At 52.7% G+C, this 15,649-nt stretch overlaps 1 protein-coding gene across 4 annotated transcripts; it reads left to right on the top strand.

The window, feature by feature from the left end:
• The first annotated feature begins 5,228 nt into the window (after positions 1–5,228).
• Positions 5,229–12,871, top strand: LOC135415383 (maestro heat-like repeat-containing protein family member 6). 4 transcript variants are annotated; one of them, XM_064657041.1, is made up of 18 exons: positions 5,229–6,652; positions 6,893–6,957; positions 7,075–7,287; positions 7,573–7,720; positions 7,961–8,025; positions 8,138–8,287; positions 8,472–8,620; positions 8,876–9,023; positions 9,269–9,456; positions 9,544–9,681; positions 9,995–10,073; positions 10,498–10,635; positions 10,852–11,028; positions 11,157–11,312; positions 11,471–11,572; positions 11,823–11,925; positions 12,197–12,253; positions 12,562–12,871. In XM_064657041.1, exons 1-18 carry the CDS (start codon positions 6,535–6,537, stop codon positions 12,675–12,677), a joined length of 2,310 nt encoding a protein of 769 aa, XP_064513111.1. In that variant the 5' UTR covers positions 5,229–6,534; the 3' UTR covers positions 12,678–12,871. The 4 variants fall into 4 exon arrangements, with proteins under 4 accessions (XP_064513111.1, XP_064513112.1, XP_064513113.1 ...); XM_064657040.1 differs by having other exon boundaries at positions 5,230–6,652; positions 9,959–10,073; XM_064657042.1 differs by lacking the exon at positions 12,197–12,253 and having other exon boundaries at positions 9,959–10,073.
• The last annotated feature ends 2,778 nt before the right edge of the window (positions 12,872–15,649 follow it).

Below are 15,649 nucleotides of genomic sequence, written 5' to 3'. Positions count from 1 at the left end.
AGAAAGCCAAAGGTTCCAGGCTTTCTGTCCTGCCAATAAGCGTTTTTTTTTTCTGGTTTTTTGAGCCCTGCACTGAAACTGCCAGTTCCAGTCCCAGACGTCCACCCAGGTGAAGATTCCTCCCAGACCAAAGGTGCCACACCAGAAATCTGCTGCCCATGGAGTGCGTAGGCTGAGCCACCAAGTGCACCAGAAAGCTAAAGCTTCCAGGCTTTGTTTTCTGTGAAGAAGCAATTTTTTTTGAAATTTTTTTGAGCCCTGCAGTGAAACTGCCAGTTAGAGTCCCAGAAGTCCATCCAGATAAAGATTCTTCCCAGACGAAAGGTACCAGCAAAAAAGCTCTTGCTGCCCATGGAGTGACCACGCTTACCAACCAAGTGCACCAGAAAGCCAAAGCTTCCGGGCTTTCTTTCCTGTGAAGAAGAGGGTTTTTTTGGGTTTTTGAGCCCTACACTGAAACTGCCAGTTCCAGTCCCAGAAGTCCACAGAGATGAAGATTCCTCCCATAGCAAAGGTACCACCAAACAAAGCTCTTGCTGGCCATGGAGTTCCCAGGCTGGCCTGCCAAGTGCACCAGAAAACCAAAGCTTCCAGGCTTTCTTTCCTGTGAATAAGAGTTTTTGTTTTGTTTTTTGAACTCTGTACTGAAACTGCGAGTCCTACTCCCAAAAATTGCACACAGATGAAGATTCCTCCTAGAGCTAAGGTACCACCAAAAAAGCTCTTGCTGCCCATGGACTGACCACGCTGACCCACCAACTGCACCAGAAAGCCAAAGGTTCCAGTCTTTCTTTCCTGTGAATAAGAGTTTTTCTTTGTTTTTTTGAGCCCTGTACAGAAACTGCCAGTTCGAGTCCCAGAAGTCCACAGAGATGAAGATTCCTCCCAGACCAAAGGTGCCAGGACAGAAGGCTCATGGAGCCCGTGGCATTCCCAGGCTGACCCACCAAGTGCACCAGAAAGCCAAAGGTTCCAGGCTTTCTTTCCTGGGCAGAAGAGCTGTGTGCTTTTTTCAGCCCTCTGCTGCAATTGCCAGTCCCGTTCCCAATATTCCATACAGACCAAGGTTCCTCCCAGACTAAAGGTGCCTTAGCGGAATTCTCTTTCTTCCCATGGCGTGCCCAGGCTGGCCCACCAAGTACACCAGAAAGCCAGTGGTTCCAGGCTTTCTTTTTTGGGCATAAGGGCTGTTGTTTTCTTTTTGCAGCCCTGTGCTGCAACTTCAATTCCCACTCCCAGTATTCCAGATGGATGAAATTCCTCCCAGACCAATGATTCCAGGATACATAGCTCTTGCTGCCCATGGATTGCTTAGTCTGACCCACCAACTGCACTAGAAAGCCAAAGCTTCCAGGCTTGCTTTCCTGGGGAGAAGGGTTGTTGTTGGCCTTTTTCTGCTTTGCACTGAAATTTCCAGTCTCATTCCCAATATTCCAGACGGACCAAGATTCCTCCCAGACCAAAGGTTCCAGAACAGAAAGCTCTTGCTGCCCATGGAGTGCCCAGGCTGGCTCACCGCGTGCACCAGAAAGCCCAAGGTTCCAGGCTTTCTTTCCTGCCTCTGTAGGGAGAAGGTTTGCCTTATCTATAGTCTGTAGTGCTTCTCAAATCACATAGACCAGATGTCAGAATTTAAAAAAAAATAGGCTATGCACAGGACCCTTTCTCTCACGATTAAGGGTCACTTCGCAAAGTATCAACATTTCAAGTGACAGAAGAAAACTGTTTTGACACCTCTGAAGAAGAATTTTTACACAACAGAGGGAAAGAAAGACTACAACAACAGTCTCCCTGTACAAGATGGGGCTTAGTTTGACTTGCCCTGATGTTATTGCTTTCACCTGAGTTCCATGGGTTTCCACAAGGATAAAACAGATTTTTAATGTATTTATCCTCTCCCATATGTGCAGAGCTCACCATCACAACGGTTGGATTAGAGCATAATGGGAATAAGTATGTTTGCATCTTTCTTCATTTGCCAAGCATTTCCTAATGACGTGACGCTGACACTGAGCTGACTGCCCTTGCTGTGTTTGCTAGTTTTAATTTCACTTGAAGAATAATCAATGTGAATGCTCTCTTTCCTGCTCCTTCTCAGCATGTTTGAATATTGCTGCTTTTACTCTGAGTATGTAGTCTCCCTGCAGAGAATGCTTGTGCCATCCATGCATTTCACTTTGGCAAACACGAGTTAATGTTATTATCTAATTACGTGGTATGTGCTATAGAAACAAAGCCATCTAATGTTAGGATAAATGAAATCTACAAGAGGGAAGAGACAGAACTCCCTATTTTCATCTTACGTTTTGAAACAGTAATGAAAATGATACTCCAAAAAATACCAGATTGGCAGTTTTAAGGACTAGAACTCCTCTGTCTGGGAAGATGATGGAGTGGGAGAAGCACCCTGTTTTCACAGTACTCCTCATTCTTGCCCAATTCACTTTATAGGAGCTATTGACAAGCTTTTAGTTGTTACTGGTCTCCTTTCTATTTAGACTGGCTCTATGAAGGATAAGATTACAGCCGTTACAGAATTATCCAGTAAGTCATCTCCCCAGAAATTATTTTCATAGCATGAGTTTTTGGGATACACAGTTCCTTCATTAATGTAATCCTCAATTTTTTACCCTTCAGTATTACTTGACCTAATTAGGTAATGCTCAGGTTGAAGGAGGCCACTTTCTAAGAGTTCATCCCATAAACTGGCTAGTCTTTTTTGTTTCTTACTGAAATAAGCCCCACAGAAGGCTCTTGACTCTGCAGTCTCTGATACATGGTCAATCTGTATGTTTAGATGGCCTGTAGAAGGTCAAACGAGTGAATATCAGGGTTATTCTAGATTAGATGGTGTTACACACCTCATAGGAACACACAGACTGTATACACAGTAAAGAAACTGTCTCAGACTGCCCTCTGTGAGAATGAAAGCCTCATTGAAAGGACTAAAATAGATTTATGTCTCTTGTTTCTTGAGATGTCTCGTAAGTCAAGGTGAGTGCACAGTGAGTGCAATAAAAGTGATCTTATTTATTGTCCAGTTTAGCCCGTACCAATTAGTAATCTCCTGTACTCTGCTCTCCAGTAACTGGTAATTTTCACATGTTTCTTGGTTCTGTCTAAGACCCTTTGAAATAATGTGGAACTGAGAGCAGCTGATGGTTATAGAGCTTGGGAACATTTGCATGAAAAGATTTTTGTGCATCAGTATGCTAGTGAAAAAAGTCTCTTCTGTAGAGTTTGAAAGACCGAATAACAGTCTGTTAGAGTACACCTTTTGAATAACTTTTTAAATGCCACAATGCTGATATCACTTGAAATGCTTAAATAATTTTCTGACAGTAGCAGAGAAGTGTACAATAATGAGTACAAATCAATAGGGCTTTGGGTTTATTTGGTGGAAAAAAAATCTGTGTGGAAAACTTGTTTTGGAAAGCGATTATGAGTTACTAATAGGCATTCAAAGTGAAGAAAATAATTTGAAACTGAGACAAAGGAGTAGTTCAACTTTGTGCAAAATTGCTTATCTATCTGGTGTTTACTCAAATTCTGCCTAAACTGCAGTACATTATCTTGTCTCTGAATTTACAGGAGATACTGTGACTGTTGATAAAAATCTGCTTTTTATCAAGGGATTTATATTAGTATTTAGGAGGCAAACATTCTGGCTTTAATAGTACCGCATGTTAACAAATACTTGTTACACTTATCTATACACCACTTTAACTAGAAGCTGAAGTCAACCTGCATTTATTCTGTGTGAAAAAAGTAGTAGCCATCTCACCTTCCTCCAGGTATTAGAAGAATCATTTTTTAAGCCCCCCTCCAATGACCATGATTTGTGATCAGTGGAAAGGTCCTCTTTATTTTGGAATGGAAAACTACTATTGTTTACTTTAAAACAAAAGCCAAGAAAATGAATTATTATTTTCTCTTTCAAGATGACAGATAATTCAGTGAGTAAATAATTATTGTGGTACTCAAGATGACATCATAGATTTATGAACTGAGATCATTATGATTTTGTGTAGGATAAGACATACACTCTCTCCATTTTGGTTTCCTTTTGGCACAAGGAAGACAATGTAAATGTTCTATTTTTTTACTGTATTGTTAGGATAAGTGAATTGAATATTCTGTTAAGTAAATCATCACCATCACTATAAAGTGATAATAATAACACTATTATAACTGTTCCATCTGCATTAAATTTATAGGGGGTATGATGAATTCAGGTACTGTGGCTACCTTGAGAGAGAGACTTTTCCTAATTTTCCATGAAATCATATTGTAATTTTGTGTATCCTTGTCCAATAAGCAGCATAAAGACTTTATGCTCATCTGTTCCCAAGCTTGAAAAATTCAGTTGGTTGTGTATTGGTTGAAATACTTTCAATAAATACAAAATACTTTATTGTGTATTAAATCTCATCCAGCTTATATACATCTAGAAGGGGGGACAGTTACATGGAACAAAAAGTGGGTAGACAAAAAAAAGACCCAATGAGTCATAAAAAGCATTGCATGAGAGTCAGGCTCCATAAGAAAGGAAATCTATCTATGTATGAATTGTCTCTGTTTGTTAGAGCTTGCACCTGTGTTCTGGAACAGAACTAAAGTTGGGGGCAGCAGGGAAGAGAAGCAGAGTATGTTATTAGGTAAAGGTTTGTGGAAGTAAGCTTAAGAAACAGATTAATTCCTAAGTTCTATTAAGGCTAACTTTGGAGTTTTCAGTAGCTTCTTCACTGACTAAAGTTCACATTAATATTATCTGTTCAACTGCTTCCAGGGTAAATATTTTCATGGGCTTCTTGACAGTATCAGCAATCATTGATCCTGGTGCAACAACTGAGGAACAATTGATTTTGTAGTGTCTTCCATTGACATAACCACCTACTCTCTCTCTTTGTTGGTAAGGACTAATTAAAAGCCACAAAACACTGACTCAAACCCGAGTGTTTCATTTTTTTAAAGTAATTTTCCTTCAAGAAAGTACTACCAGAATACGTCTCTATCTGGAGATGAATGCATTAATAAAAAGAAAAGAAAAAAGAACAGACGAAAAAGTCAAGAATTTTTGTTTCTTGCTACTGCTTTGCTCCCCAACTTGCACCATGTATAGGCAGGTCAAGCACTGCTCTATTAAAGGACAGCAAGTTCTCTTCAACAGAACTTGCAGTTTCTGGGATTCCTCCACTTAGACTTGAACAATTTTGACAATAAGACAAAAAATATAACCAAAGGAAGGGCAGGAAACAAACAAAATAAAAGTATGTCCTACACAGTGAAACTCTGGTACAAAAATAATATTTACTGTAATTATAAATAATAAATAAGTCCTTGTTTCTAAATTTGCTATCGATAATGAATAAAAGAAAACATAAAAATTTCAGAGTGTTATTCTTATGGAATAGATAGTAAAAGCTAATTGTGACCACTGGTTGTGAACTGATTGAAGTGATCCTCTACTCCCTACTGAGTAGGAATGGCCAGTCAGAAGAAAAAATGATAGACAGTTTGTAAATCGATGCGAGGAAAAAAGTCAAATTTACCAAACATTTGTTGCCATGCCAAGTCTATTTCAACAAGACATGCATGATATTATCACATGAGAAAAACCCAACTAAACACAACCTTTCTTCCTTTTCAAAGACTTTCTTCTCAAGTATCCATAGTTTTACAGAACCCAATCCAAACAGAGATCCCCAAAGATTTCATATTATTCAATGTTATGCAAAAACATGAAAAGCAATATGATTTATTTTTGAGAAACTGTTTCAGACTATGACAGGAAAAAGCAGTGACTACTGAGGCAGTCACTTGAATGCCACAAAGCCAACAAAATGTAAGGGTTTGTTGGTTTCTTGCTTTCATCTTTTATGCCTCAATTACTAAACCTGTTCTCCCCCTGACCCCTCATTACATAAGAGCACTAAATTCCCCTATCTGGCTGTTACACACACGGTTCTCCATCAAACCCTATGGATTCCATATGGATTTGATATGGATTTTCCTTGGTCTGCTTCAGCACTATCCCTTGGGCAGGGTGTCACAGGGCCCTTTGTGACACGTGATGACATAGTAGCGGTGGTGAGGTGGCCACGCCTCAGTGCTCCTCGGAGCGTGCGACGGGACGGACAGGAGAGAGCGGTGTTGTGCGGAGCCCCCGCGCAGCCAACTCCTTCCTTGCTGTTTCGGAGCGTTTTGGAGGCGTTTCTGTGCTGCAAGTGCCCTCAAGGCCAGACCGTGGGACTTGGTGACACGGAGCTTTTGCGAGGTGTCTCCAAGCCCTGCGGCAGGTGCCCTTGAGGCCGCACTGCAGGACTTGTTAACCCGTAGCGTTTCGTAGGCTTTTGTCTCTTTCAGGTGCCCTCGAGGCCAGACCGCGGGAGTTGGTGACCCGGAGCTTTTGCGAGGAGTCTCCAGTTCCTGCGGCAGGTGCCCTCGAGGCCATTCTCTGGGGCTCGGTGCCCCAGAGCTTTTCCCTGGCGTCTCCAATCCCTGCAGCAGGTGCCCTTGAGGCCCGACTGCAGGATGGCAGGGAGACGCTTCAGCCTGGGCAGGTGTCTCGGGAGGAAGAAGAAGGACGGCCCTGGGACTGGCCCAGCACAGCAGCCTGAGGAGGCGGAACGGTCCCAGCCCCTGCAGGAGGGTGAGTGGCAGAGCTGGGCCCCAGGGCTGGTGGCTGCATCCGGCTGGGCCTCTTGCTATCCCATCCCCTGTGGATATGGCCAGGAAAAGGGAGGGGAGAGGAGGGCCCGGGGCTGATCCCCCGGCAGCTCCACGCACTGGGCATCCCTGGGCCGGCCCCGCTTGTGGAGCCCGGGGCTGGGCCATGTTCTCCAGCCTGTCCTGCAGCCCCTCAGCTCTGACCGCGCTCGCTCTTTGCCAGATCCAGGCCGGGCCCGGACACAAGAGCAGGACCGCGCCCGTGGCCGCTTCCGCAGGGCAGCACAGGTACCTGCAGCCGTCGCCTCCTGGGCTGGGCCTGCTGTCAGGCCTGCTCAGCCTGGCACCGCTGTGGGAGCTCTCCTGGGCACATCCCTCTCTTCCCTGCCCTTTGTTTTCCTGTAGGCCTTTCTGAAATTTGTGGGCATTCGGCGTAGGAAGACCAGGATCACACCAACCGAGGTCATGGCACAGCCTGACCCCACGCCGAGTGAGCTCACGGCCGAGGCTGATGGTGCAACCACCCAGGGCATGGCAGGCACTGACATCACACCCGTTCAGCGCCTGCCCAATGCTCCTAGTCTGGACATTGCCGGGGAGAGAGTTGTCTCTGTGGAAGTAAGCAGCCTGTGGGTAGGGATTGTGTGGCCCCTCTAGTCAGGTCTGCTGGGCCCCCTCCGCCTTTGAGGCCAGCACGGTGTGGTGGGAAGGGAAGCCCTTCTCGGAGGAAAGTGGGAAAATTGCTCCCTCTGGCAGCTCTCCAACTCCCCCATGGCCCCTCCAGGCCAGCCTGTGGGACTTGATGAGCCGGAGCGTTCCCAAACCTCCTGTATTGCAGGTGCCTTCAAGGCACTTGTGCAGGACTTGGTGACCCAGAGCTTTTGCGTGCCATCTGTCCTGCAGGAAGCCGTGAAGCCAGACAGAGACATGGAGCAGAGCCCCCCCAGGGTGCCCAAGCTGGCCTGGTTGAAGGAGGGGGAGGAGGAAGGCCCTGGAGCTGCCCCATCACAGCAGCCTGAGGAGGCGGAGCGGTCCCAGCCCCTGCAGGAGGGTGAGTGGCAGAGCTGGGCCCCAGGGCTGGTGGCCGCAGCCAGATGGGCCTCTTGCCATCCCATCCCCTGTGGACATGGCCAAGGAAAAGGAGGGGGAAGGAGGGCCCGGGGCTGATCCCCCGGCAGCTCCACGCACTGGGCATCCCTGGGCCGGCCCCGCTTGTGGAGCCCGGGGCTGGGCCGTGTTCTCCAGCCTGTCCCGCAGCCCCTCAGCTCTGACTGCGCTCGCTCTTTGCCAGATCCAGGCCGGGCCCGGACACAAGAGCAGGACCGTGCCCGTGGCCGCTTCCGCAGGGCAGCACAGGTACCTGCAGCCGTCACCTCCTGGGCTGGGCCTGCTGTCAGGCCTGCTCAGCCTGGCACCGCTGTGGAAGCTCTCCAGGGCACATCCCTCTCTTCCTGCCTTTCTCCTGCAGATGGTTTGCGAATTCACCAGGTGCATTTGGAGGGAAGAGACCATTGCCATGGGCGCTGGGGGCATGGCAAACTCTGACCTCTCCAGTGCCGAAACCAGTGCTGCCCTGCTGGATTTGCTTGTGGAGAATGGTGTCTCCAATGCCAAGAAAGTAAGCAGCCTGTGGCCAGGGCTCCAGCCCTGCAGGGATTGGGTGGCCCCTCACGCCGGCTCCGCTGGGCCCCCTCAGCCTTTGAGGCCGGCGGAGAGTGGTGGGAAGGGAAGCACCTGTCGGGGGAAGCCGGGCAAGTTGCTGGCTCTGGCAGCTCTCCAACTCTCCCCCGTGCCCCCTCCAGGTGCCGGCCTTGGTCAGGTACATCCACCGGTGGCTCACGGCCAATGCGTCTGCTGAGCGCAGACTAGACAAGGCTGTGCTGGCTCTGGTCGAGGCACACCCCGTGGATGTGGCGGTGACTCTGCTGCGCTCTGCCCCATCCTGTGACAGGTATGGGGCCCCCCTGCCTCCAGGGCTCACCAGCCCATCCCCCTGTAGAGCCCGTCCCAGGTGTCTGTCAGGCCGAGAGTTCCAGGAGCCTCTGGGTCTTCTGTTTCCCAGCCCTGGCATGCCAGCCGTGCATCCTGCTCCCATATGCCCTCCTTGCTCCTCACGGTGCTGCGGCTCTGTCACCTGGGAGCGGGAAGTGCCCAGGCCGTGGCACTGTGGCTAAGAGCCCGCTGACACAGAGCTTTGACCCCGCAGAGCTGCGGTGACCATGTGGAGGACAATCATCTCCTCAAGAAGTACTGCCGAGTCGGTGCTGCAGATACTTGCCCTTGTCCTGGGAAGCTGGCCAGCCTGCAGCATGTGCACCTCAGATGGGGATGAAACGGAAGTCTTTGCCCTGGCTGTGAGTTTCTGGAACCGGCCTTTGCTCACCCTCACGTCTCCTCCCCGGCAGCTCTTCCTCCTCCCCCAGCACTGCATCTCCCTGCCTTAGGCACTGGGCTGCAAAGCTGGCTTAGGGGCAGGTTCAGGGGCACCAGGCCGGGTGCTCCTCCTGTGTCTCCCCTGGCCTCTCCCTGCCGCGCTCGGGCCCTGCCACATGGATGTCTGGGCACTGAGCGCTGTCTCCGGCTGGTTTACTTTTTGCAGGCAACCTTGGCATTCTGGAAGATCCTCCATCTGCTCTGCTGCACGCGTGCAGTGAGGGGGTGTTTCCCCAACCTCTTTGTGCATCTGCTGTTCCAAGTGTTCTTCAGCACAGTGCAGATGCTGGAGGAGGTTGACACCTTGTGGAGGGAATGCCGGAAGCAACACAGCCTTCCCACCAACCCCAACAGGTGCTCCGTCCCAGTCCTCCTGTCCCTGCCACGCCTTTGGGGCTGGCCAGGGCTCCCAGCATGACCTGGCCTTTGCTCTGCACACAGGTTTGCAGTGCTGACCATCAAAGCCCTGCTGCACCGTCTGCGCTGTGAGAGCGTGTTGGTGGCCATGGAACGCAAGCGTGGCTGGGACACGCTGCTCAGCGCTGACACCCACCACTACGCGGTGGGTCTGCTGGCCAGGTGAGACCCCCTTGTCCCCGCTGCCCCTGTCATTTCTGCCCTCTGCACGGGGCACCCCTACAGTGCCCGTGGTCGTGGGCCAGAGGGCCTTGTCACCGTGGGATGGCCGAGCAGAGTGGAAAAGGCTGGGAGAGGCGGGTGCACAGGAGGAGCCGCCTGCCAGAGTGCCCTCGTCCCCTGCCGGGGTGCTGGGGAAAGACCAGGCCTCTGGGAGTGAGTGGCGGGAGAGGCTTGCCCAGCCAGCTCGGGCATGACAGTGCCTTTTTCCCCCTGCCAGGGAGATGGGTTCTGCCTGCACAGCCTGGTGTTGCAGCATCGTATGTTGCCTCCTGGAGCTGCTCAGTGAAGAGATGTGTCCCTGGGAGCTCCCTGCCATGGCGTTCCTTGTGGAGGTGAGCCTGATGGCGAGCGCTGCCTGGCCGAGGTGCCTCCACCTCTCTGGCCTTCTGCAGCCGCATCTGCGGGGGAAGCCCAGTGAACGGAGCTGGGGCAGAGGGGGGGTTCCACCGTGCGCCCTTGGCCCCTTGCTGCTGGGGTGACACTTGTGCCCAGCTGTGTTTTGGGTCCCTCTGCTGCCAGCAATCGCACTTCCCTCGTGGCTCCTCAAGGCCAAGGAATCCGAGGGCTGGGTGGCACAGAGGAGTGGGCAAGTGGCCTGCGCAGAGCAGGGAGCCCAGGGGCTCTGCAGAGCCACTGCTGCTTTTGGGCAGGGCTGCCTGGGACGGTGCCGTACCCTGTGCTGCTGCCTGGGCCCAGCCCCGTGCGGGTGCGGGCTGCTGCCGGCCGGGCAGCCCGTCACCGCTCCGTGCCTTTCAGGCCCTGGTCTACCTGGAGGTGACTGACTGCGGCGAAAGCATCCTGCCGATCCTTTCAAGGCACCTGTGGAGCGAGTGCCCAGAGATGCGTCGCCAGGTGCTGAGAGGCCTCGTGGTGCTCGGCCAGGATGCTGTGATGGTGAGGAAGGGGCAGTTGGCTGAAGCCGTGCTGGAATCCTGGAGCTGGGAGCACAGCCGCTGCCAGCTCTGCTGCCTCCCCGCTCAGCTGCTCGAGTGCCTCAGGACAGGCCTTTGGCCTCTGGGCCCCGCAGCAGCCCGTGAGGCTGCCCTGCCGGAGCGGGATTGGCGCCGCAGCCGTTCAGGGCTTCACAGCACAGCCTTGTGTTCCTCACAGGCCAAAAGAATGCGCAGCCTGACCCAAAGCCTGGTTCAGCTCCTGTGGGACGCAGATGTAGAGCTGGTCAGGATGACCGTCGCTCTACTCGGCTTTCTGCTCTCGGACAAAGACATCCGACTCTCCAGCCCCACCGCCCTGCAGTTGGCTGAGGCGCTCCAGCCGCTCTTCGACAACGTAAGGCTCTGTGCCCTGCAGCCACAGGCCATGGGTGCTGGCAGGAAACTTTGTGCCTTGTGGATTTTCAGGCCTGTGCCCAGGTGGGCCTGGAGAATTCAGTGCTGAGGTCTTTCCATTTCCACCAGGCTGACAGCAGTGTGCAGCTGTCCTCCATCCTCCTCTTCCGTGGGGTGATGCTGATGGTAGAGAAAGAGGGAAAAAAGCCCCTGAAGCCACACGTCCACCAGAGCCTGCTTCCACTCTTCTTCCACTGCCATGATGAGAACCAGAGAGTGGCAGAGGTGGGCACTTGTGGGCTCTGGTGACCCCGCGGGAGGGGGCTGGGCTGCCTCCTGCCCTGGCACCTCACAGGCTCCAGCCTCCTGCTGGCCTTGCTCCAGGGACACGGGTCCTTTGCCCTGGGCCGTGGTGCCATGTCCCAGTGCTTGTTGCTCTGCAGGCCTCTGGGGAAGCGCTGCTTTGTGTGGCCGGCTTAGTGAAGAGGAGGGATCTCGAGAAGATCGTGAAGAAGAAGGAGCTGTGGAGGTTCAGCGAGTGCCTGGTAAGGACGGCCATGAAGCCCCAGCCCCAGGCTGGACCAGCCCCCAGCCCCCGATGCCTGGAGTGTGGGGCTGGCCCTGTGCCCCTGCCCACTGCTGCAGCCGCCTGCGGGACAGCAGCCTGCGCCCCACACGCTGCTGCCTTCCCTGGGGGGTGCGGGCAGGGGAGGCCAGTGCTGGGCGCAGGCAGCACCCGGCCAAGGGGCAGAGCCCGAGCCAACCCTTCCCTCCGTGCCCTGCCGCTCTCTGCAGCTGGAAAAGGAGCAGAGCCGAGTGGCCGAGTACCTGCGCCAGGCCCTTCCATACCTGGAGAGCCCACAGGAGCCCCTGCGCGAGGCGGCCGTCAGGTTCACAGGTGAGCCACAAGGTCCCTCCCCGCCCCGCCGCAGCTCCGCCCCAGCCCCGGCTGCTGCAGCGGCAGCAGGATCCGGGCCAGGGATGTGCTGTGGAGCCCCGAGTGCCCCGGCGGCTGCCGCCGCCGCCCTGTGCCAGCCCAGCCCTGGGGCGTCCCGAGGCCAGAAGGCCCCGGGCTCAGCCCTGCCAGGGCAGGAGGGCGTGTGGCCGGGCCGGCAGCGCCGCTGGGGGGGAGCTGTGCCGCTGGGCCGTGACAGCACCTGTCTTCCCAGGGATGGCCGGGAGGTATATGCAGGGACAGCCTGAAGAGCTGCAGGACATCATGGACAGTGAGTGAGGGCAGCGCGGTCTCAGTGAGGGCTGGTGGGGGAGCACAGAGCCTGGGCAGGGAGCTGCAATCGTGTCCCGGCTGCGGAGGGCTCTGCTCCCTGCACGCATGAGGAATGGCTTGGGCAGAGCAGGGAGAGATTTCAGGGGCACGGAGGGGATTGGTGGCCAGCGCCTTCCGGCTGTTTCTGTTGGGCCCCGCTCCCTTTTGGCCATGGCAAGAACTGGGTGAGATGGCCCTGGCTGGAGTGGCTTCTTGGGTGGCCACAGATCCAGGCTCTGACCTTGGCTCTGTTGCTCCCTGTTGCAGCCCTTCAGGGTATGAAGAACGACACCAGCCCCACTGTCTCGAGCCTGGCACGTCAGAGCTTCCATGTCATCGAAGCTGTCCATAGAGCTCCATCCTGCAGACGGCCACAGCTGTGAGACTGGCTCTGCAGGGCCTGCAAGACCCGGCCTGCTCTGTGGGGCAGTTTCTGCCTGTGCTGCCAGAGCTCTGTGGAGGATTGACGTGGGAAGCTGTGTCTGCTGGGGCCACGTGAGCCTGTGAGGAAGACCCCTGCTCTGCAAGCACTTTCCTCTACCCCAGCATGGGACTATAAAATTCCTCTTGTCACGTACAGAGGCTCAGGAGTGTTTTTTGGTGCCCAGTTTCTACAGGGGATTGGGGAAGAGGGAAAAAAGGGTCCTTGGGCTTAGCAACACTTGCCCAGGTGAGCGGTGAGAAGAGAAAGAACCCTAAGTCCCCTTGGCCTTTGGTGGTGCTCTACTGAAGCCTCCAAGCTTGCAGCAGAGCAGATGGGCAAAGCCTGGAGCTGTGGGGATCCCTGAGAAAAAGGTCCTTGGAGATGGCCAGAAGCCCTGTCACAGGCAGGAAGTGCTGTCTGTGTCCCGCCCGTGTGTTGGCCGGCTGCTGTGGCGCTTGCCCGGGGCGTCTGCCATGCCTGCTGCAGAAGGCCTGGAGGCCTGGTCAGGAGGGTGGGGACAGCGCGAAGGGGACCAGGCTGGCCTGGCTGGGGACAAGGAGGGCAAGGGGGCCCTGCCGGGGCACGCCCGCTGGTGCTGCCGGCCAGGGGCAGGGGCAGAGGCAGGGCTGTGGGCCAGCCCGGACCCCCGCGGCTGCCCAGGCCACGGGGCTGTGGCCCAGAACCCGCTGAGCCAGAGCTCTGGGCCCGCAGAGCTGCTGCCAGCACGGGGAGGGCGCGGGGCTCCTCGGGCAGGGCTGCGCAGTGGCTGCTGCCCAAGCCACAGACAACAGCAGCAGGCTGTGCACAGGAGCAGCAGCACCCTCAACGCCCGGACCTCCTCGGGGAGTCGTCCCCTGGGGGCACAGCTCTTTGGGCAGGAGACGGGCACCAGCCCTGCCAGGACTCAGGGCAGTGGCAGGTGGCTGTGAGCAGCTGTTGAACTGTGGGGACAGTCCTGCCTTCCCTCCCCCCTCCCGAGGTTGCCACGGGTTTCTCCCCCCAACCTGGGGAATTGGGACTTTGTTTCTTCTGAAATGTTCCAGGCTTTCTGTCCTGGGGATAATGACTGTTGTTCCTTTTTATTAAGCCCGGTGCTCAAACTGCCAGTTGAACTCCGAAAATTCCAAGATTCCTCCCAGACCAAAGGTGCCACACCAGAAAGGTCTTGCTGCCCATGGAGTGCCCAGGCTGGCCTACCGAGTGCACCAGAAAGCCAAAGGTTCCAGGCTTTCTTTCCTGCGTATAGGGGCTGTTGTTGGCTTTTTTCAGCCCTGCACTGCAACTGCCAGTCCCAAAATTCCTGATGGACCAAGATTCTTCCCAGAGAAAAGGTGCCAGGACAGAAAGCTCTTTCTGCCCGTGGAGTACTCAGGCTGAGCCACCAAGTGCACCAGAAAGCGAAAGGTTCCAGGCTTACTTTCCTGGGGGAAAGGCCACTTGGTTCCCTTTTTTTTAGCCCTGCGCTGAAATTGCCATTCCTAGTGTCAAAATTGAATACGGATGAAGATTCCTCCAAGACCATGGGTGCCAGGACATAGAAGTCTTGCTGCCTATCGAGTGCCCAGGCTGGCCCACCAGCTGTACCAGAATACGTCTCTATCTGGAGATGAATGCATTAATAAAAAGAAAAGAAAAAAGAACAGATGAAAAAGTCAAGAATTTTTGTTCCTTGCTACTGCTTTGCTCCCCAACTTGCACCATGTATAGGCAGGTCAAGCACTGCTCTATTAAAGGACAGCAAGTTCTCTTCAACAGGACTTGCAGTTTCTGGGACTCCTCCACTTAGACTTGAACAGTTTTGACAATAAGACAAAAAATATAACCAAAGGAAGGGCAGGAAACAAACAAAATAAAAGTATGTCCTACACAGTGAAACTCTGGTACAAAAATAATATTTACTGTAATTATAAATAATAAATAAGTCCTTGTTTCTAAATTTGCTATCGATAATGAATAAAAGAAAACATAAAAATTTCAGAGTGTTATTCTTATGGAATAGATAGTAAAAGCTAATTGTGACCACTGGTTGTGAACTGATTGAAGTGATCCTCTACTCCCTACTGAGTAGGAATGGCCAGTCAGAAGAAAAAATGATAGACAGTTTGTAAATCGATGCGAGGAAAAAAGTCAAATTTACCAAACATTTGTTGCCATGCCAAGTCTATTTCAACAAGACATGCATGATATTATCACATGAGAAAAACCCAACTAAACACAACCTTTCTTCCTTTTCAAAGACTTTCTTCTCAAGTATCCATAGTTTTACAGAACCCAATCCAAACAGAGATCCCCAAAGATTTCATATTATTCAATGTTATGCAAAAACATGAAAAGCAATATGATTTATTTTTGAGAAACTGTTTCAGACTATGACAGGAAAAAGCAGTGACTACTGAGGCAGTCACTTGAATGCCACAAAGCCAACAAAATGTAAGGGTTTGTTGGTTTCTTGCTTTCATCTTTTATGCCTCAATTACTAAACCTGTTCTCCCCCTGACCCCTCATTACATAAGAGCACTAAATTCCCCTATCTGGCTGTTACACACACGGTTCTCCATCAAACCCTATGGATTCCATATGGATTTGATATGGATTTTCCTTGGTCTGCTTCAGCACTATCCCTTGGGCAGGGTGTCACAGGGCCCTTTGTGACACGTGATGACATAGTAGCGGTGGTGAGGTGGCCACGCCTCAGTGCTCCTCGGAGCGTGCGACGGGACGGACAGGAGAGAGCGGTGTTGTGCGGAGCCCCCGCGCAGCCAACTCCTTCCCTGCTGTTTCGGAGCGTTTTGGAGGCGTTTCTGTGCTGCAAGTGCCCTCAAGGCCAGACCGTGGGACTTGGTGACACGGAGCTTTTGCGAGGTGTCTCCAAGCCCTGCGGCAGGTGCCCTTGAGGCCACACTGCAGGACTTGTTAACCCGTAGCGTTTCG

This window comes from Pseudopipra pipra, chromosome 6, assembly GCF_036250125.1.
Source record: "Pseudopipra pipra isolate bDixPip1 chromosome 6, bDixPip1.hap1, whole genome shotgun sequence".
Lineage (NCBI taxonomy): Eukaryota > Metazoa > Chordata > Aves > Passeriformes > Pipridae > Pseudopipra > Pseudopipra pipra.
This window is presented reverse-complemented; position numbering and strand designations above follow the sequence as displayed.